The 23198-nt window shown below is 41.9% G+C and overlaps 1 protein-coding gene across 1 annotated transcript in view; it reads right to left on the reverse strand.

The window, feature by feature from the left end:
• Nucleotides 1-23198, reverse strand: part of Vps41 (VPS41 subunit of HOPS complex) — a 163892-nt gene that overhangs the window by 10715 nt on the left and 129979 nt on the right. The window contains exons 18-24 of the mRNA XM_052156691.1: nucleotides 22697-22824; nucleotides 21338-21482; nucleotides 10489-10530; nucleotides 9871-9921; nucleotides 7217-7354; nucleotides 3568-3622; nucleotides 1560-1700 (exon numbers count right to left, since the gene is read on the reverse strand). Coding sequence (XP_052012651.1) covers nucleotides 1560-1700; nucleotides 3568-3622; nucleotides 7217-7354; nucleotides 9871-9921; nucleotides 10489-10530; nucleotides 21338-21482; nucleotides 22697-22824 — 700 coding nt within the window. The remainder of the gene's footprint in view (nucleotides 1-1559; nucleotides 1701-3567; nucleotides 3623-7216; nucleotides 7355-9870; nucleotides 9922-10488; nucleotides 10531-21337; nucleotides 21483-22696; nucleotides 22825-23198) is intronic.

The following is a 23198-nucleotide window of genomic DNA, read 5'->3' on the forward strand; positions in this document are numbered from 1 at the left end:
CTATTCCTTCAAGAAATGTGTTAAAAAAGTATAAATTTATAAATTCTCAAGAACCAATCCTCTTTAAGTTTAAATTACACTCATAAGAACTAATTTCCTCTAAGACAAAAAGGAGAAAATGAGAACATTTTAGAAAAGTTGAGTGACCACCTTTGTTCACGTGCAGAGAACCTGGTCAGCCTGCTACTGTGCGCTCTAATATTGTGCAAGGTCAGCATATACTGTGCTTTTCTTTTACAGACAGAGGACGTGAGAATTTTAACTTATCTGTGGTCACAAAACTCAAGTTACAACCATGTTAGGTATCTTGTAGTTTCAAGAAAGAAAGTCTTCAAGGTTGATTTTAAATGTAAGCTAATCACATGAGAATAGAGGCCCCTAACTAAAAGCGGTCACTACCAAAATCACAATAAAGCTGTAGGGAGGAGAGCAGTAGGGAGGAGAGCTGTAGGGAGGAGAGCTGTAGGGAGGAGAGCTGTAGGGAAGAGGAGAGCTGTAGGAAGGAGAGCTGTAGGGAAGAGGAGAGCTGTAGGGAGGAGAGCTGTAGGGAGGAGGAGAGCTGTAGGGAGGAGAGCTGTAGGGAGGAGGAGAGCTGTAGGGAGGAGGAGAGCTGTAGGGAGGAGAGCTGTAGGGAGGAGAGCTGTAGGAAGGAGGAGAGCTGTAGGGAGGAGGAGAGCTGTAGGGAGGAGAGCTGTAGGGAGGAGAGCTGTAGGGAGGAGGAGAGCTGTAGGGAGGAGGAGAGCTGTAGGGAGGAGAGCTGTAGGAAGGAGGAGAGCTGTAGGGAGGAGGAGAGCTGTAGGGAGGAGAGCTGTAGGGAGGAGAGCTGTAGGGAGGAGGAGAGCTGTAGGGAGGAGGAGAGCTGTAGGGAGGAGAGCTGTAGGGAGGAGGAGAGCTGTAGGGAGGAGGAGAGCTGTAGGGAGGAGGAGAGCTGTAGGGAGAAGGAGAGCTGTAGGGAGGAGGAGAGCTGTAGGGAGGAGGAGAGCTGTAGGGAGGAGGAGAGCTATAGGGAGGAGAGCTGTAGGGAGGAGAGCTGTAGGGAGGAGAGCTGTAGGATGAGAGCACTGCTCTGGTGGCTGAGCTGAGCTGCAGCACTTACCAGCTCCCAGGACTGTGTTGATGAAACGGTGCTGGAAAGGAACACGAGGGCAACTCAAAAGCTCAAAATGTCCCCTTACTCTACTATTAAGATTTCATGACTTCATTACATTTATTTATCTGTTTGTTCACATATATTAATTTGTGTGTATATGTGTGTGTGTGTGTGTGTGTGTGTGAGGGAGGGAGGGAAGGAGGGAGATACAGAGAGAGAGAAACAGACAGACAAAGAGAAGAAAGAGGGAGAAAGGGAGAAAGAGTGCTATTCATGTGTGGAGGTTAAAGTGTGGACAACTTAAGGGAGTAATTTCCTTCCACCCTGTGGGTCCTGGGGATTAAAGTCCTTGACCAACCCACTTGGTCATAATTTTAGCCCAATGTATCCTGAGATAATTCTTCCTCACATAACTGACTATAATCTATACTGACAAAAAGATTTAAAATTAAATGGCCTTTCTGCTTACGTGGTTTGTCGATGGAATACAGAATCAGATCTTCCCAGAGCTCTCCATCATCTTGTTCCTTGGCAAACTCAATAGCTTTATCAACATCATGCAGTTCCTCCATAATCATCTTGAGGGCACTTCGACTGTTTCCCATTCGGCCTAGGTGGGGTGAGGAAGTGCAGGATACTTAATTCATTTTAAAAAGAAATAGCATATTTCTTCATTGGTTTGCAAAGTTTGGAAGATAAGACCAAGGCTGACTTTCTTATGTGACACTAGCATGCCCTGTGATTTCCTACTTAGTGCTCACGTGATGTGGAGATATTCCTAGGATGATGTTATGCGGATGGCACCATTTACCCTCACTAAGATTCTAAGCAGGATGCTTTATTACAGTCCATACTTCATTTTAAAAATAACTTATTATTTGTATTTTATTCAATATACTTAATTTTATGTGTAAGGGTGCATGCACCATGTGTGCGCCTGGTGTTCATGGAGACCAGAGAAGGCATTGCATCCCCTAGAACTAGAGTTACAAAACAGCAGTGAGCCACATGTGCCCTGGATGGCTAGGGGTTGAACCTAGATCCTCGGGAAGATCAGCAGATGCGCTTAACTGCTGAACTATCTTTCCAGCCTAAAACACTGAATATTTATAAAACACTTTTCCTCTTCTTTCTTTCTTGAGACTGAGCTTTACCATGTAGCTCTAGTTAGTCTGAAACCTACTAGGTAGACCAGGTTGGCTTTCGACTGAGAAATCTGCTTGTCTCTACCTCTTAAGTGCTAGGGTTAAAGGTGTCTGCCACCATGCCTGGCTTTAGCATTACTTGTCATTTATTTATTAATCTGTAATAAAAGAGGGAATACAGTATTTGTAACTTAGCAAGATCAGGTAGCCATAAATGGCTCAGTGGAGTTGGCCGTAGGTCTGTGGGATTCTGCCTTCCTTCTCATAGGTCTTCAATTGTTTTGGATTTCAAATTCTGATACAGTTAAGATTTTTGAAAGAACTTTTAAATCATTCTGTCTCTTCTGCTCATTGATTTTCTTTACTGGCACTTTCTAATTTCTACAAAATTACTAGAGTTCATGTAGAAGGCCAACTGTCTGGCTAAGACTTATTATATTTAGCTTTGTCCCTTGTTCCATGCAGAGACCGGTAAAGGGTCATGAATTAAGTCATCTACTGTTTCCAGGGCATGATAAAAGTGAATTCGAGCAGATACTTCCTGGAAGAATAGAGTTTGGAGAAGTAAATGAATGAGCTACCTGAAATTGTGAAGAGTAGCCCCAAACCACGCTCAAGTAGAACATGCAGCCTCAAATAGTTCTAAGGTAAGCAGATCAGGGTTGATGTGGAACACCCATGAATCAGTCACTCTATACACAGGGTGTATAATAGGCCTGGGCCAACTTTCAACCACGGTCAGAGGAGCTGGGACAGTGAGTGTTGTGTGAAAGAAAGCTGCGGTGTGGGAAACACAGTAGGCGGGCAGGGGAATGAGCCAGAGACAGTTAGTTAGTCCAGTTCCCTGGTGCGCATGGTCACAAGTTCTGCATGTCTGGAGGGAGGGGCCAGAGGAAGAGAGAGCTCAGAGCTGTGACACATCACGAAGCTGCTCTCTTGCTCCAAAGCCTCATATTCTAGTTGTTAAGGATGTGAGTTTTGAAAACAGAATTTGTTTCATATCAATGTGTGGTAAATATGAGCTAATTATAAACTAAAGGGGGAAAACAACCCAAAACATGTCAGCCCATCAACGTTTTATCTGTTATGAAATGTGATACACTTTTGTTTGCTTGTTGCTTCTTTTATTACACAATTGCTAGATGCTCTTTCCCACACATGGCTCCTCTAACTCTCGCTACTCTACTGTGCTCTGGACTCTCCTTTTCCCTGTATTATGTTTTTATATAAAGTAGGCCTGGATGTCCACAAATCTGTGTCTGTTCTTGCACACTTTACAGCAAATCCTCACCGCATTCTGCTGTTTATGGGACTAAAATGAACACTACTTACTCAGAAGGTAAACGGTCTCTTCTACAAAGTTTCTTTGTTGACAGATCTCAAGTGCCTTTAATCAAAGCAGGGAGAAATGTTACTAAAACAATATTAAGAGAGCTACTTAAAGTCACTTACAAACTTGGAAGATTTTTTTCATTGTTTTTTTTCCTTAAAAATATATATATAATATATACATATATATAAATTATATATATATAAAATAAAACAAGCCACCTGTCTGTGGAGCTCTGCATTCATTCACCCCCTGGCGAAAGCATCCCGAGCCACAGGGTGGAGCCGAGAGCACGGAGGGCAATGCAGCATTCCGTAAGTAGAAGCACAAGTCACGCTGGGAGGCCCCCCCTCAAGCTCACTCTCCACTAGACGCTGCAGTTTACAGCATTGCTTCCACCTGAATCTGTAGTATTTGTACGAACTGTCTCCTGTGGACTGTAAGGATGGACTGTGTACTGACGAACAACACGATCGCTCGCTCTAAATCGAATGGCATCCGCTCACTATGCTCTCCCTGCTGGATGCCGAAGCGTCGTGTTGGACCAAGGAAGCAAAGAGGACGACAGTGATGCCATGATGGCATCCAAGGAGACAAAGAAGGAGCCAAGAAGCAAAGAAGCACGAGAAGAGACAGTAGGTCCACTGGCGGCTCTTGGGCACAAGTAGGGTGACAGAGCAATGGCCTCATCTCTTTCGGTGACTGACACATTGCAGAGGGGAGGACCACGTGCATGGAGAAGCAGCACTGAATTCATGCTGTTCTCCTGTGACGAGCTCCATGGAAAGGTAGCACTTGAATGAGGTACTGTTTAAACAACCAGTGTCTCCCAGACCTCCCTCCTGCATTACCGGCATGGTGCCCTGCAGTCTTGTCCAGTCATCCTAGTGTGGCTTTATCCTCCCTGACCCCCTCTACAGTGCCCCGCTTTCTGAGGCTTCCTCATTACTTCCTACTCTAGGAAGGACTGGAGACAAATACTGCCAAGGACCCTACACTAGACCAGACACTGTAGGCATTCATCCGGCTTCATCCTGTAGGTGGCCTCCCAATTCTTTATCTCTAAGAAAGCTTACCAGTCCCCACATTAGTCATGTGACTTCCCTTTGCGGTGACCCTGTGTGCACCAGGCCCTGAGTGCACAGTGGCTCTGTAATGAATACTTTTTCAAATGAGGAGTCAATAAAGGCTTCAGACTAAGTTAATTGGGTGGCATATTTAAAGTAGTTATTTAGGAACCATTAGCCAGTCAGGTTGTTTTGAAAATAATCAAAGCCATAAAAAGAACAACTTGAGTTAATCATCCCTGTCTTCTCTGTGATATATCCTAGGAAACAACAGCAAGAGCTGTTGATATTTTGATATTTGATTTAAATTTTTCCTGTAGACTATATTTAAATCAAGTAAGGAATGGGGTGGGCTGATCACAAAGATCAATGTACATAAATAGGTAGGTAGGTAAATAGAAAGAGAGAGAGAAAGAGAGAGAGAGAGAGAGAGAGAGAGAGAGAGAGAGAGAGAGAGAGAGAGAAATGGGAGCATCACCATGGACTAGAACTGAGATGAAACCAGGATATTTCAAGTTGCACATATCATTCAAGTGAGGCCAGAAATGAACCTCACTTGAATAGTTCATCACAGAAGCCACTTAGTCTTAAGTAGGTAGATAATGTAATTTACATTAATTTGCCATGCTTTAGATTCTCGGTGGCCAGTATGTTAACTGCTTATGCTCCCTCACAGATAATCAGAGCACACCACCTGACCCTGTTACTGCTTATATGTACTTATAGGTCTCAACCTCATGCAGATCCCCTGCCAGGAACTATAGCTGTCGAGAGTTCAACAGGTCATGCTATATGGAGGACAACTTTCTACAATACTTAGTCTTTGAAATTTAAATTTCCTAAGTTATCAAAAATATTTATAAATGGATACACTAACTACCTTAAATTATTGTACTTAAAAATGATGAGACTCTAGGAATATCTAGGAATTTTAGTGAAACATAAAAATACAGTATTTCCTAGACAAAGATAGCTTCCTTTATTGACACAAATGTGACATTATTTTAGATTCTCCAATGTTTGGACACTGTGATCCCTCTAGAGGATTTTATAGAGGGGAAAAGATAGACAGACACCCCCCACCCATCCCTGCTCCCAGAGAGAGAGAGAGAGAGAGAGAGAGAGAGAGAGAGAGAGAGAGCAGGTATTTTAGGAAAAATATAAGTAAAATGTAAGATAACTGACAGAGATTGAGTAAAACAAGATGCAAATGTAGCACTCTGACTCTCCTTTTTTGATTCAATATAAAGATAAAAGGAAATTTCAGGGTATTAAGTGAAATATTGCCAACTGAAATTAAACTGACTGTTTTTTAATTAATCTAGCCTTGACTCTGATATATCCTAGCTAATGTTTCTTTTAATCCATTAGTGAAATTGTATCAACTTTTTGTCAGTGTTGTGTTCACCCAAATTACATACACTGTCACCTCACAAATGTTGTTTAATATGAGATCATACATTCAGTTAGAAACCTGCTAACACTATAAGGATTGCAACTCCCTTAGGCATGATTAAATCATAGGATCACATCTGTAAAACACAGACCAAAGACATGTTTGAGGCTGTATTTGTCTTGATGCTTACAATGCTAAGGAATGCCTTTGCTTTTGTTTTAATTAACATCTTAAACCTGAAAAGAAATTCTTCAGCATAGTGAAGAATGATAGCCTAAGGTTCAGAGGCCTAGTTTCCATGTCTGCTCTCAGCTTCTTAGCCCTGGTCTACAGCTGTCCCATGTAAAATTCCTAGCATAACCTACAGCTGCCCCATTCACACTCCCAGTCCTAGCCTACAGCTGCCCTGTTCACACCCCAGTCCTAACCTACAGCTGCCCTGTTCACACCCCAACCCTAGTCTACAGCTGCCCTGTTCACACCCCAGTCTTAGTCTACAGCTGCTCTATTCACACCCCAGTCCTAGCCTACAGCTGCCCTGTTTACACCCCAGTCCTGGCCTACAGCTGCCCTGTTCACACACCCAGTCCTAGTCTACACCTGACCTGTTCTCACCCTCAGTCCTAGCTTACATCTGCTCTATTCATAATCCCAGTCCTAATCTACAGCTGCCCTATTCACACCCTCAGTACTAGCCTACAGCTGCCCTATTCACACCCTCAGTACTAGCCTACAGCTGTCCTGTTCACACCCACAGTCTCCATTTGTCAGGTACCAGATGGTTCTATCCACCTAGAGATACTTTTGTGGAGATGAAACAATATCAAGCAAGGGAAAACAGTATATGGTAGAAAGTGTGACAGATGTGCTAAGGAACATGATAGACATATGAATGAACAAACTATCCTTTAAAACAGTGGTACTTGTTAGGAATTGTTATAAAATCAGTAGTTCTCTTGCAATGAACAATTCCATTAAAAAACCCTACGATTAACTTTTGAGTTGAGGAACTGTGGTGATTTTAAATCCTAGAGATCTGTGATTGAATAGCTGGGGTCCTCACAGGGCTTCTGATGTACTAGTATCAGAGTCGCTGTAACTGAGCACAGGCAGGGAGAGAAGACTGACAGTTGGCTTATGAAATGACAACTATTTCTAAGGGTTCCTCATGGGGAGTCAGTGGCTTACCTTTTCAAGTGGGCAATGGGTGCTGTCTCGAAGAAAGGGAAGTAGGTTTGGTCGATCATATTCAGCATACAGACTGATCTGTTTTTCATGGTAGCGCTGTCCCTTGTGATGGTCTCTCTTGAAGAGCTTGTGCAAATACTAAACAGGACAAGGTAATCCACAATAACAGAATAAGAAGAACAAAATACTTGGTTAACTTCAGTACCTTTGATTGTTGACACCTTCCACGGAGGTTCTTAGAAGGTGAAAAGGTGTGGAAAATGCTGATTGGAGAACAGATTCTGAAGCTCCTGTCTGGCCACTGACAACTGTGTAAAATTAGATACGTCCCTACCCAGCTGTGACTTAGGATCTTCACATGCACAAAATGTCATGACTGTCAAAGCAATTGCCATTTGTGTCTTACACAGAACCACGCTTGGCATATGCAAGCACTACACAAGCATTAATGATGCTAAGACTTAATATCACCATCTACTTGCTCTAGAAATCAACTGCCTGGGTAGAGTCTTGGATGATAATAATTCTATTCTTGGGTTTGGGCAGATGGCTCAGTGTTAAGAGCACAGCAATGCAGAAGACTGGGATAAGACTGGGTTGGGTTCTGAACCCCACATGACAGCTTATACAGTCCATAACTCCAGTTATAGGGGATGTGACTTCCTCTTCTGGTCTCCATGCACATCAGCAAACCCACAGTACACTTAGATACATGCTGGTAAAACATTCTTACACATAAAATAAAAATAATATGTCTTTGAAAAGTCTTTTTCTTTTACATGAAAAGGTGTAGGGTCTCAACATCTTTGTGTCCTAAAAAACCATAGAAAGAACTAAATTAGTCATTATATACTCTATATATCCATTTTTAGAGAATTAATGTGATCCTTTTGCAATTAAATTGTACCGATATTGATGGTACCAGAAAACAAAAACAAGTAATAAAAAGTACATTTGTTTCAAACAGTTGGACACCAAAGAGAATATTTTTCTCTTTCTTTTTACTCAAAAGATTGAGTTTATTATATAATACCACAAAATGGCCACTCAGTGTTACTGTTAAATAAAAACACAAGCCTATAACCCACCAGCCAGTGGAAGACACCATAACACTAACCACATAAAGCACACACTCAGGCCATGAGTGAATAGGTTTGTAATAGACAAAGAACCTCGGTTTGCCACAAAGTGTGAGTTTGCTGCTATAGATCATGCTGAGACCTGCATATGTATTGCAGGAGTCATCCCTTGATGTGTTCACATTTCTCTGGGGGGGGCAAGAAGGGGGCATGGAACAGTCACACTGAGGTCATTTGCTGGCTGAGGTCTGATGAGGACTTCAAACAGGCTGCTTGCCTGGATGTGGCCAGGACATGGCACCTTCCCTGAGGAGGAGCTTTCCAGTCACCTGTAATATAGGCAGCATACTTCTGGGTGGCAGAGAGGATTATTTTAGTGTGACATCTGCCACCGTTTCACTGGTGACACTGTTGCAGAGTAATGCTTCCCATAGCTCTGTTTGTGGCTTAAACAGGTCAGAAATTGTTGGTCTCTAACAAAATTTTAAGATGACTAGTGGGGTGGAGCCTTGTTTGGGTAAGCAGGTAATCTTGAGGGTTTTTTTTTTTTTCTGTCATGAAAACTATGGCAATAGTTATATCCTGCATTATATCCTGAGCAATAAACAAAACCACAATATATGCAGCTTACACTCCCATCCATGAATCCTCAGAGCCTTCTGCATAGAAGCTGAATTTGAAATAGAACATTACACTTTCAGAGCAAAGATTATCCCTACTGGAATAATCCCCATGACCACTCAAGTATTTCTTATGTTTTTAAATCATATAGAAAATTATCTCCTTGTGCTGGCTGTTTTTTGTTAACCTGTCACAAATTTAGATATATCTAGTATAGGGAATTTAATTGGAAAAAATATCACCATAGGATTTATAGACAAATGTGTAGGTCGTTTTGTTGATTGCTGGTTGATGTTTAAGCGCTTCACCTACCACAGCCCCTGCCAGCCCTAGGCAGGCGGTCTTACACCCCGGAAGAATGCAGACGGAGGGACTCATGAGGGCAGGCAGTGCTCCAGCCCCTGCCCCAGGTTCCTGCACTGACTTCCTGCTTCACTCCCTTCAGTGATGAGGGAGTTGTTCTAACAATGAACCCTTTCCTTGCCAAGTTATTTTTGGTCATTGAGTTTGATCACAGCAATAGAAACCTAAGACACTCGTCCTGCTTTACTCGCTGGATGCCGTGATCCACGGAATCAAAGGAGCCTCCAAGGAAACCTAGACTAACAGCCTTATAGTTAGTAGCAACTACAGAGGAAAGACACTCTCAGGCAAAGAATGGTTAAAAAAAAATAGCAAAACAGAACATATCTTTTTTTAAAAGTCCCAATTCAATTGGTAAATCAAACTCCAGCCACCTGTGTTATGATTAGTTCCTCCACAGCATGTGTCCCATTCTAGTAAAACCCGCATACTGTCTGTGGTCAGTATTCTAGTAATACCCGCATACTGTCTGTGGTCAAAACGCCAATCTGCGCAGTGCTCTCTAAGAAACATTCCCTGCATGGCCACCCCCACAGACACACAGGCGTTGTTTGCTGGTGGATTAAAAGGGCAAAGGAGACTAACACTCACCACATGCTGCAGTTCTGGTCTGTCTTCTAATTCTTCTACTACTTTTTTAATCTGAGGAAGAAGAAAAATTAAAAAGCAGTTATGAGGAGAACAATAATCTGAGAAAAATAATCTGAGACACTTTAGCGTAGGCACAGTACTGCACTCATCTAGTTACACCTGCCATGGCCTGAATTTGCCTTGTTCCCACCGAAGCTGGAGTCCATGCTTGGTTCCTAATGTAATCACTAAAAGGAAGTGGGACTCTTTCTGAGGAAGGGCCTAGTGGGAGGTGACTGATTATCATATAAAGGGACCAACTGGCTTCTGAGTGGTTAGGCAGCCTGAGAACATGCAGTTCTAAAGGAGCAGGCCTGGCCATAGAGAGCCAGCGCCCGTGCCTTCTTCCTTCCAGGGTGCATACCTGACCTCTCACAAAGACACAGGCTCATCCTGTGTCCTGATATGTGACACCCCACAATGATCTGTCACTCTGCCAGCAAGAAGGCTATCACCAAGTACAGCCTCTTGACCTTGGACCAGACAGTAAGCCAGGTAAACCTTTCTTCTCTCAAGCCTGCAGCCTGTGATGCGTTATTAGCAATAGAGAACAGATCAATTGCACATGAAAAGACTCACTGAAATTTTATCTTCATTGTCCAAAAGCATGTCAACAGCTTTCTGAAATATAAATACAGTCATAGTCACTTGTCTGACACACAAGAACAGGAAACAAACTGCAGTCCATAAACCACCACAGCTATAGGTTGAGGCCTTATTTCTTACACTTAAGAAGCACGGAGCTTCAAAAATGGTCCTTACATAAAATGCCATTTGTAGAAGAATGCACATCCAAATCTGTCTTAATCCAAGGTCTGCGTGCTTTGTATATTATTAAACTGCTGTGATGCTCTGTTCTTACCAAATGTGATAGTTCCTAATGTATTCAAAACAGGCAACATGTTTTAGCCCCTTGATGTCTCCGCTATGTTTACATTTCTATGCAATCCTTGGTATCTCTGGAGAAGATCACATTTTCACAATCACAGAAGTGAGCAAGAGTTGGCCTACGAACAGGTTAACCCCAGGAAAACAAATGAAATGCCTGACTCCCAAATGCATAAAACTGTTGGACTTTTTTTTTTTTTGTACCACCTATGGGGTTCATAAAATACCAATTAGCTTACGATAAGAGGTAGTGGGATGGCAGCCCACCAGACAGAACACCTGGGTCTTGTTTACTCTGCTACTGAAGTCTGTTCCAAATGTCATTTTTCTCTATAAATAAGTGTTTGATTATTCCAAAGATCTTTTCTAACTAGAAAACTATGATATCTTAACTTTGGTTCAAATTCTTTAAATAGCAATCGGTTTCAGTTCAGTTTTCCTACTGGTGCATATGGTAATTACTTTTAAGACACAGGAGAAAATGGATAAGGAAAATATAATTAATTCTTCTAAATCACATTCTTGTTTATGCCAATGTGTACAGGCACGCATGTGCACATGTATGCATGCCCTAGATCACGTGTGGCCAGAGGACGACTTGGAGGAGCAGGTTCTCTCCTTCCACCACAAGGACCCTAGGGATTACACTCAGGTCTTCCGGCTTGGTGACAAGGCCTTTACTGTCTGAGCACTTCACTCTGTAACTCAATTATAGATGGGCATCTCACCTTTTTTATTAGTGCATTTTTGTGAGTATTGGGTCTCATAAAGATGTTCATAAAAGTAACACCACGAACTTTGACTACATCCATCCCCCATATTCTTTTGAATTCCTACCTTACTAGTAGTCCCTTAGTTCTGCCAGCCTTCCTTGCTGTTTTTGTGAGACAGGGTCTTACTATATAGCCTTGACTTGCCCTAAATTGTAGACCAGGCAGGCCTCCAACAGACACCCCTCCTGCCTCTGCCTCCAAGGGCTGGCATCTAAACCAGATGCTCTCAGTTTTAATATATTCATTCTCATTCTCTCTCTCTCTCTCTCTCTCTCTCTCTCTCTCTCTCTCTCTCTCTCTGTCTCTCTCTCTCATACTTTTATATGTCTTTATAAAATCCAAGATTCACACAAATGAAAACATGATTCACCTTTCTAAGTTTCCATGTTACTTTGTTTAACATGATTTTTTGTTTTCTGTGGCTGAATAAAACTCTGCTGTGCATATATACCACATCTTTATTCATTCATTTGTTGACAGAAACCTAAACAGAGTCTCTTAATGTGACCACTATATATAGTACTGAGAGAAGCAAAAGACCTGCCACAGAGCCCTTCAGGGAGAAGAGCACACCAGCGAGACAGCTGGGTCCTATGCTTTTTCCCCATGCAGGAGCTGCCATGCTGACTCCACTCTAGCCTACATCACACTTTGGCGGAGCGCTTCCGTTCCTCATTGTTTTCTACATGAAAGCCACTCCAACCGTCACTCCAAGGAGAGAGGGCATTTTTTACACTTTAACTTGAATTACTTGGTGGCTAAAGATGAACTTATATTTCATGTATATTAGTCATTTGTACTTCTGCTCCATTTATCCTGTTAGTTGGACTGTTTCTTCCTTAGTATTTGCTTTTTAAATTCATTATATATTCTACCACATTTTTCTATCTGTAGGCTCTCTTCTAACTCATTTCCCTTGCTGTACAAAAACCTTTTAATTTTTGCAATCCCATTTGTTAATTTTCTGTTCTGCTTTCTGGACTGTTAAGTCCTTTGCAGGTCTAGAGTGTCACCAAGACTGTTGCCTCGCTCTTTCAAGATGGAGGGATTTAGTGGCAAAATTGAAGGCTGCGGCTTTCTCCCTAATTACTTGTTACTGAAAGGCAATACAAAAGAATTTAAGGACATAGGCTTTAGTTTATAGTTTAAACATAGATTTAGTTTTTAGTTTTAGTTTAGTTATTCTTTCCAACATAAAACTAATACATTGTCACTCTGATCAAACTGCTGCTGGGTTATCAAGATGACTTAAGGGCTGACGCTGTATAGTCCTGATTACCTGATCTCGATCCATGGAATCCATGTAAAGGTTGGAGAGAGCCAACTAGAAAAACAGATCCTTTTCAGAAAGTCTTCCCTGTGCTAAGTCTGTGACTGTCTACCTTGTGCTTCGCTTTATCGATTTCAATTTTCAAGCTTTCCTTGGACCCGTGTTGAACGACCTTTTGCACAGCGTGAGAAATGAGGGTGGGAACACATCTGCCTCCCTCATGTACATGTCCAGTTCCTAGCACCACTGATGAAGAGGTTTTCTTTCAATGAATGCTTATGGCATCTTCGCTGGAAATCTGGTGCCAGTTCTGTGGCTTTATTCTAGTGCACTGCTCCACATATCTGGTTTGGTACCAGAATGGTCAAGGTTTTGTTACTATGACACTCTAGGGTGAGTTTATTGACTATGGTGCTTCCTAAACATTGTTCTTTTCTTTAGTTACTTTAGCTATTTTGTGCTTCCATTCAGATTTTAGGATTTTTTTTCTAGTTCTGTAAAAAATGATAATGGGATTTTGATGGAGTTGCGCTGACTCTTCATTGATTGGGGTGATTATACTAATTACTCTTCTTGTGACAAAGTACCTGACAAAAGCAACTTAAGGAAGGAAAGATAGAATTGGAGAAAGGAGGGAAGGAAGGAAGGAAGGAAGGAAGGAAGGAAGGAAGGAAGGAAGGAAGGAAGGAAGGAGGGAAGGAAGGAAGGAAGGAAGGAAGGAAGGAAGGAAGGAAGGAAGGAAGGAAGGAGGGAAGGAAGGAAGGAAGGAGGGAAGGAAGGAAGGAAGGAAGGAGGGAAGGAAGGAAGGAGGGAAGGAAGGAAGGAGGGAAGGAAGGAAGGAAGGAGGGAAGGAAGGAAGGAAGGAAGGTTGGAGAGTAGGTTCTTTTTGCTTCACAGTGGAGATTACAACATGGCACAACAGGAAGCCTTGGCAGCAGCAGCAACATGAGGCAGCTGGTCCCATTTATCCGGAGGGAGAAAACAAAGATGCCTGTGCTCAGTTCACTGTTTACATTGATGTGGTCCAGGACTCCAGTCCAAATGCTACTTATTTTTACAGTGGGCCTTTCCACCTCATTTATACAGAAACTCCCTAGCTCTTAAGCAATTCTAGATCCTGTGTAGCTGGCAATCAGATCAATTGTCACAGCAATACATGTTCTTTCAGAACAGTAACAGCAGACTCAGCAGTGTCTCAAGGCCTTTCCACCTGTGCTTTTAAAATGTACATTCTAGAGATGTGCTGGTCTGAACGAGAATGACCCCACGGATTCATTCACAGCTATCGGGGAATGGCTCTATAAGAGGAAGACTGAAAGTGTGGCATTGCTGGAGTAGGTGTGGCCTTACTGGAGAAAGTGTGTCATTGGGGGTGGGCTTTAGGGTTTTAAGGGCCTAACCCAGGCCTAGTGTCTGCCTTTCTGCTGCCTTTGGACTCAGATGCAGAACTCTCAGCTACCGTGCCTGCGTGCACACAGCCATGCTTCCAGACATGAGGATAAAGAACTAAACCTCTGAAATTGTAAGCCAATCCCAATTAAATGCTTCTTTTATAAGAGATTCCATGACTAAGACAAGGTCTTTCACACTCTTGACTAGATTTATTCCAAGGTTCGTTCGTTCTTTCTTTCTTTCTTTCTTTCTTTCTTTCTTTCTTTCTTTCTTTCTTTCTTTCTTTCTTTCTTTCTTTCTTTCTTTCTTTTTTTCCTTCCTTCCTTCCTTCCTTCCTTCCTTCCTTCCTTCCTTCCTTCCTTCCTTCCTTCCTTCCTTCCTTCCTTCCTTCCTTCCTTCCTTCCTTTCTTTCTTGCGGTGTGTGTGTGTGTTTGTGAAGTGTATTATCAATTTTGTTTTAAACTTGTTTATTTCTCAGCCTGTTTGCTATTGATATACAGGAGGGTTACTGAGGTTTGCATGTGGGTTTTGGATCCTGCTATTTTGCTGAAAGTTTTGATCAGATCTAAGAGTTTCGTGGCATCCTCTATTATGTACAGGCACACGCCTGGAAATAAGGATGCTTTGCTCCTTTCCTTTATTCCAATCTTTTTCATTTCCTTCTTGTCTTGTTCCACCTAAGATGCCATGCACTCCACCAGTTGGAGAACTCAGAAATCTTTCCCTGTATACGTTTCCTTGGATGTTTTCTCCTTTGTAGTATGCTGGTATAAGACTGTTGTACTTTGTCCTTAGCATGGTTAGGCTCTGTTTCTGTTTCTGATTTGTCATGAATGAATGCTGAACTTTTTCAGATGCTGTCCAAGGGTCCTTTTCTACACCTCCCCTGGTGAAGTGTTTTCTGTCCTTGAGTCTGTTAACACACGTTACATTTAATGAACCACTCTTGCATTTCAGGAATGAAGTCAACTTGATTCTGGAAAAACATTTTTCTGTGAAGCAGAATTCAGCTTGAAAGTATTATGCTGAGTTCTTTGGCATTTACACACATCAGGGAGACTGTCCTGCAACTGTCTTTTGTGTGTGTTTTTACCTGGTTATGGTATCAGGGCAATGGTGGCAACATAATAAGAGATGGGCAGACTTCCTTCCCTTTCTGATTTAACTGTGTGAAGGGCACAGTCTTAATTTTTCATTAAAAGTCTGTCAAAATTCAACTGTGAATTCATCCCAGCCTAGGTTTTTTATAGTTGGATGATGTTTTATTTCTTCAATCACTTCATATTCTGTGACATAGCTGTACGCATCCTCATGGTTTACTTTCAGTAAATACATATCTAGAGATTCCTTTTTGTTAGTTTGACTATAGTTTGCCAATGTTTATTTTTTCAAGGAACCAAGTCGTGTTCATAATTTTTGTACTGTTTTCTCATTTCAATTTTATTTTTGCCATGATTTAAAACAATTTACAATTTTATGTACATGAATGTTTTGCCTGCAGGTATGTCCATCACTTTTGTACATGGTGCCCATGGAAACAAGAAGGCATTGGGTCCCCTGAACTAGAGTTGAGATGATTGAATTTCCATGTGGTGTTAGAAAAGGAACCTGGCCCTTATGCAAGGGCAGCAGTGTTCTTACCCACTAGCCATCTCCTGCATTCTCCTGCATTCTATTATTTCTTCCATTTACTGATCTGGGGTTTGGTTTGCACTTACTTTCTACGACCCTGGCATGAATCATTAAGTAATTTGAGAACTCTGGTGACTTTAATATAAGCACCAAATCATACAAACTTCGCTCTTAGAACTACTTTCACTGTACCCTGTCTTCTGATTTGTTGTTTTCATTCTCATTTGATTCTAGGGAGTTTTCCCTCCTGATTTCTATGGTGTTCTACTCATTATTCAACAATGTGTTATTTAATTTTTCCAAGCCAATAAATTTTCTTTTTTTATTCCATTGTGATAAGACAGAATAAATTGTTTCCATTTTTGTCTATCTGTTAAGACTTGCTTTATGCTACTATAAACCGTGGTATACTTTTAAAAGTTCCATGGTTCCTGAGGATGAGTATTCTACTGTATGCAAAGGCAAATTTGTGTAGATATCTGAGAACATCCTTTGCTCTGCCACTTACATCTCCCCTCTGATTCTTTTAAAAATGATGTCATGATGACCTGTGTATGGAGTATATAAGAGTGAGGCACTGAACCAAGTCACACACCATTACTGCGTTAGACAAACTGCCTTAGCATTCAGCACTGTTTCAGGAAGCAATGTCCAGTGTACACATGGTCCAAACTGTCAGGTCCTCCTGATGTGCTTCTCTGAATCAGTTTTTCTAACTTTTGTTTGAAGTTTATTTTGCTTGACATTATAACAGCATCGCCTGCCTGCTTTCTATGCTCTTTGTTTGAAATACTCTTTTCTATCTTCTTACTTTAAGACTCTACTTGTCTTTGCATCTGAGGTAGAATTCTTGCAGACAAGGTCCTGTTCTAATCCAACGTTCTGGTTTGAATTATTAAAAAATTACTGCTTATTAATTTTGTTTTCAAGGATGTGTGTGTACAGAAGCCAGAGGATAGCTTTCAGGAATTGGTTCTCTCCCTCTAGCATGTGGGTGACAGGTACCATTACCTGCTGAGCCATCCCACCAGCCCTAGTCTGCATCTCATGACTGGAGAGTTACAGCCATTAATACTGAGTTACTACTGGAAAGTGTGTATCAGAGGCTGTAATGTGCTTGATTTGAAATGTCTGGTACTTGTGGGAGTCTCATTTGTGCATCCACTGCTGTAATGCACGTTGTTCTCTCCCGGGACCTCAGGGGATGCTCACCTTTCTCTTCAGTGTGTACATTTCTCTCAAAAATACTCAGCAGTGCTGACTTGGTGCGCGTGTGTTCTTTCTCTTTCAACTTTCATGATGCTTTGTCAGTTCATGCGCCTTTTCTAGCTTGGGCTCCACGTAGCTTCATTTTAAAGAGTTTCCTGTTGTCACACTCATGGTCTGCCTTTGCACCTGATTCATTTTATTGTGCAACTTCTAAACATTACTTATTTATTCTACATAGTGTTTTTCACATATAACATGATGGAGAAAAAAGTCTAGTTTACTGGTTTAACATTTTAATTAATTTTGGTATCTACATGGACATCTTTCCCGCTACCCTTAGGAAATGTTATGCATGACCTAATATATTATATCTGCATTCAGCCTTTGTAACTTCTTCTGTTTATGATTTTGGTCATTTAATTGTGTCCCATAGATCTCACCTATTCTGCTCAAAATACATTTTTTCCTTGGTTTTTTTGGGGGGGGGGGTGGGGTGGGGTGGATGCTTTAGTTCATCTACCTTGTTTTCCAGACCATATTCTTCTATTATCTACTTGATCCATGTTGGTGAGTGTTCCCACCTAGTTATTTTATTTCCAAAATTTAATTTTGAGATTTTCATTATTTCTAGATCTTTAGTGAATTTTTCCTCCAATATTCTGTGTTTATTTTGTCACTCCACTCAACTGTTAATTTGTATCCTCACCCAGCTCAATCAGATGTTTGTGTCTTGTTTGCTTTGAATTCTTTGTTTTTTGTTTTTTGTTCCCCCCCACCCCCAAGACAGGGTTTCTCTGTATAGCCCTGTCTGTCCTGGAACTCACTCTGTAGACCAGGCTGGCCTCCAACTCAGAAATCCACCTGCCTCTGCCTCCCAGAGTGCTGGGATTACAGGCGTGCGCCACCACCGCCCGGCTGAATTCTTTGTTTTGGTCTTCACATTTCTTGTGTATTTGTACTGGGATGTATATGTGTGGGGTTGGATTTACTTCTTTTCCTTTTTTTTTTTTAAAGATTTATTTATTTTATATATGTAAGTACACTGTAGCTGTCTTCAGACACCCTAGAAGAGGGTGGCAGATGTCATTACGGATGATTGTGAGCCACCATGTGGTTGCTGGGATTTGAACTCAGGACCTTTGGAAGAGCAGTTAGTGCTCTTAACCACTGAGCCATCTCTTCAGCCCGATTTACTTCTTTTTCATCACCATATTCTTTCAGTGAGTGTCTGGAATATACTGAAAAGAACAAGAGTCCCTTCCAACTCGGTATGGTATGAGGAACTTCCTTCTGGAGCTGTCTGTTTGATATCTTAATGCCTCCTGTATTTGGATAGCCATCTCTTTTTCTGGATTTGAGAAATTTCCTGCCAGGATTATGAAAACAACTACAACTTGAAGTTCTCTTTTTGCTATGATTCAAAATTTGGTGATAATTTGGGGGGAATAAATGGGCATGGATATTATGATGTACAGTAAGATATTAGAAAAGGTTGATATAAAAAAATAAGATGAACAAGATTAGGCAAGATTAGAATTGAAGCAATGAAGATCAAACAAAAGGCCAGGCCTGGTGGCACATGCCTTTAATCCTAGCACTCAGAAGGCAGACACATGATTGTCTAGCCTGGGTGACACAGTGAGTTCTAGGTCAGCCAGAAGTACATAGTGAGACTCTGAAAAAAACAACAGCACCAAAATGAGACAACAACAAAATAAAAAACAAAGGAGGGAAAAGTAAGTAGGAAGAGGCAACTGGGATACTGTTATGAAAAGGAGAATTAAAGATGATTAAAACTATGGAAATGCTAAATGGATAAGAAGTAACAGGAGAGTGCATGGGAGGCAAAACAGTGAGAAAACGAGGTATAAGTAACAGGGAAAATATACGGGGCCCAGGCCAGAGAAACAGTCATGAGAACACAGAATAGGTTCAGAAATTAAAGTAATGATCACAACATCTATGTGCAATACAAAGAGAAACAGTCAAGATATTTACCTGAGTGACGTTTTGTAAAGGTAAAAAGACCAGTGACATAAAGGTAAATTGGGAAGTGTTAGTGTTAGTATCTTCTCCTTGCTGGGTGATATGTGGTCTAGCCTCTGTCTTATGGAGAAACCCTGGTGATGGGAGCCCTGCTGTTTGTACTACGGCTGCAGATCAAACCTGTTACCAAATGGCTGGTATACAGGTTCTCAGTAGAATTCAAAGAGGCAACTTGGGTTGAATTTCTACACAGGTGTCCGCTGGTATCAGAGCTCTCTCCTGCGGAGCTTACCAACCTAAGAATGTGTCTGCACCCTCCTTTCCCACTACTTTACAAGTGTTTGGGATGGCCATGCTTCTCCCAACCCCCACCTCTAAAAGGATTTCAAGTCTAGAGCCCTAATGTGGCCAATCCCATAACATCATCTGCTGTTTTTCTGGACAGGTTTGCCTGCCTTACCAGAACTTAGGCTGTTAATTTGTCAGTCTTTGGTCTGCTCTCCTCAGTCACAGTTCAGGTCGCCTATGTAAAGAGCTCCCATGGTTCTGCTGTGCTGGGGCACAAATGTCCCGGTCGGTACTGGGCAGGCTGTGGGAGTTGCAGGTGTAGTTAAGACATCTTTCTCTTACTGCCCCTCTTTCTCGACCTGTGCTTTGGCTAGTTTCTCCCAGGATTTGCTTGCTATTTGCCCCAGGTAGTAGTTTCCTAGTGTCTGTTCTATAGCTTATAGTCTTTTGATTTCATTTTTGCTCTTTGCTTCTGGAGACTTCCTTCACTCTCTTCTTTGCAGACTTGATGGAGGGGGAGGGAGAACTCTCCTGTGTCCTGTGGCTTTGTTTAGTGCTCTGGATGAAAAGCTGCAGGTATTCTTGTGGCCTAGCACCCCACACTTTTGTGTTTATCTTGCCTTTTATACTCCACTAACACTGTGATCCTTCGCTGCCTTTCCATAATTTTCCTCAATTTTTGGAGATACAGGAACGTGTGCCTGTCCCTGAGCTGCCATCTCCTGTCCTTCTTCAGTGACAAGCTTCCTTCAATTCCTTATAATCACGCCCCTCCCCCCCCCCACACACACACCATGCTCCTGAATGCCTAGGGCTGAATGATTCTTTCTCTTTGCAAGGAGACAGTCCCACCTGACCAGAAGCATCGCTGAGAAGAAGCTCTTGTGAGGAGTACTGCTGCACAGAGCATCCTCAAGTATAGTGTGTTCCCTGTGGAAATGTGCTCACCCTCCTGGAGCTTATAGAGAATACTTTTTAATTTATATTCCAAATAAAAGTCTTGTGTTAGTATTTTTAGTTAGATACATTTTTACAATGACTGGGGACAGGCAAAGGAGGGAGAGGGACAGGCAGAGGCAGAGATGAAGAGAAAGAGAGAGAAAGGGAGAGGGGGTAAGATGGAGAGATGGAAAAGAAAAAGGGGTAAGGAAAGGGAGGGAGGGGAGAAAGAGAAAGAGAGAGAGGGAGAGAGAGAGAGAGAGGGAGAGAGAGAGGGAGAGGGAGAGGGGGAGAGAGGGAGAGGGAGAGAGAGAGAGGGAGAGGGAGAGGGGGAGAGAGAGAGAGAGAGAGAGGGAGAGAGACACTTTGTGAAACCTGGCGTGAGCTGGGCAGAGTCTAAGAATGTTAACTGAGCAAACCAGGACAACAAGGCAGTGAGCACCACTCCCCATGGTTTCTGCTTCAGCTCCTGACTCCAGATTCCGACCTTGAGCTCTTGCCTGGGCTTCCCTCAATGGGCGGAGACAAAGTTTAATAAACTACATCAGCCCTTTCCTTCTAAGTGGCTTCTGGCCTTAGTCTTCATCAACACAAAAATCACACTAGGACATGGTCTAAAGTTTAGACTCTAAACAGAAATTCATTTAAATTTTCATGTTGAGACAAAAATTAAAACAGTGCAATAAACCAAAGTATAGGTTATTTTTCTTTCTTATGAATTATATGGACTGTTTTTGTTTTAAAAGTTCAAATACCTCTGATAAAGCACTACACTGATGTTGGGACACAGCTCAATGAAACACGTTGTGCTTACTATATATAAAGCTTGATCCCCAGCTCTCTCCCACCAACAGCACAAGAAAAGTACCTGATGTTAAGCTACAATGGCTTTCTCAATAATTATGCAAAGAAAGGCCTTCAGAGTGTCAGCCACGGAAATAATGGGAGTGGTATGTCAGAGGGGTCTAAGCTGTGACTCACTTGGACAAGTGGCCACTGATTTAACCTTTGAATAGTTAATAGTTAATACATAATAATAAGAAAAGCTTACCTCTGAATCAAAATCCATTAATAAGACAATTTTATCTTTGATGGAGCTAAAAAGATTATGCTTGTGTATCAGTTGGAACACATCTTTATGTCTTAACGTTAAGTATATTTCCAGAGCATTGCCATAATTTTTGTCATAGGTGTACCTGGTAATAAAAAAATTAATACTTAATGGTTATAATTAAAATGCACAGGCATTATGTTTCATAATAGTAAAAGCTGAACTTGTCGTTTAAAGAGAAGAGTCTACTATGGCAAGTGTTTGCTGAGAGTTAAAATACATTGTCCCTGCTACTCTTTTCAGAAGCCTGGCTTTCCTCTCATTAAATTTGCAAAAATGTATAATATTCAAGTAATAAGTACTTATTTTTGTAGCCTGAGCCTCCATGTTGAATAGAAATCTATATTCCAGACATGAACCTGTGGTCCAGAATGAAGGAAAAGCTATTCTTAATCAATAGAGGAATTGGTCTTAATTCCTGTACATAGTATTCAGCTGACAAATAAGTTATATTTCAGAAGCTCATTGGTAGGGGTGTTAAATAAAACTGAAACATATTTTTCCATTGAAACAATGTTTCATAATAAGTCCCTCACATAGGTGAAGAAAGCCAGTTGACCAGAAATTACCCTGCTGTCCATACTAACAGTATGAAAGAATCCAGTGGCACCAGAAGATGGTTCTGATAGAGAACAGAGTGCTCTCCATTAGGATGCCACAACCATGACTGCCCTGTGCCAAGTCTCATGCTTCCTTTTCTCATCATGCATCCTTTTCTCCAACTCTGATAGAATTGATCAGGGAGGGCACTGTGAGGTCTGTGGGTCCTGAGGAAGGCATGCAGCAGGCCTTCCTTCTCAGACTGGTCTGGGGTACACCATCTGGTGCCCTACACTGAGGCTCCTGGAGGGTCTAGCTCATCTTCTGTGTTTCAGACATATGGCACAAAGCCAGATGGGAGTGCCCCCAAAAGAAAAATTATTCATCAAGCATCACTTGCTGAGCCCTAACTTTCAAGTCTGAAAGTATCCCTATAATGACGTGTACATGCCCGGTAATTTTACAGATAAAGATTCTGGTTTAGAAAAAACAACAGGCTTGCAGACTTAAGAATAATAGAATCCAGGACATGACTCACTGGGAAAGCCTGAGGGAGCCTAGTTCTCTGTCTCCTCACCAGGACCCACCTGGACCCCTCCACTCCTCTGGCAAACGGATCATATCACAGTGCAGCTTCACACGTTCATTGTCTAGTTATTCACTGAGACTTGGAAAAGAAGATTCCAACGAAGAGTAGATACAGGAAAATGAAAAGGCCTCATCCCCATCCTGAGATTTCAAGAACTAAAACATACTCACAATTCTGCCAGTGTTTTCAACAAAGTCTTGTTCTGACTGTCCTTCTTCAGGTGGTCTCGAACTGCTTGAACTATCACGGAATTGTTATACAGATCTCCAGGCCACTCTCTGATCAATGTGGCAAAGCCCTAACCAGAGAAGAACAGCAGAAAGAGAAGACTCTTCATACTGTGGTACTGTGATGTGCACGGCTGGGTTTCAGTCTGCCCTCTCTTGCTCTTTATGCACTCCCCAGTGCAGGCCATAAAGGGTTAGTGGGTTAGAAGAGCACTTCCAGAGGGTCTAGCCCCTCGCCCAGGAAGGAAGAATACTAAGTAACCACACTAGGCCTCTCTGGGTTTTCCATCCTATTAGCCATCATGCCGACCCAATGAACTTTCCATAAATGTCTAACATGTCAAGGTTTAGAGAACTTCCTCACTGGCAAAAGAAAAGAAAATGGAGAAGTAGGGACTCCAGAGAAGTGGTTCACCACTCCTGAGGACAGGTGAAGAGGAGTTGA

This window comes from Apodemus sylvaticus, chromosome 14 (assembly GCF_947179515.1).
Source record: "Apodemus sylvaticus chromosome 14, mApoSyl1.1, whole genome shotgun sequence".
NCBI classification, from domain to species: Eukaryota; Metazoa; Chordata; class Mammalia; order Rodentia; family Muridae; genus Apodemus; species Apodemus sylvaticus.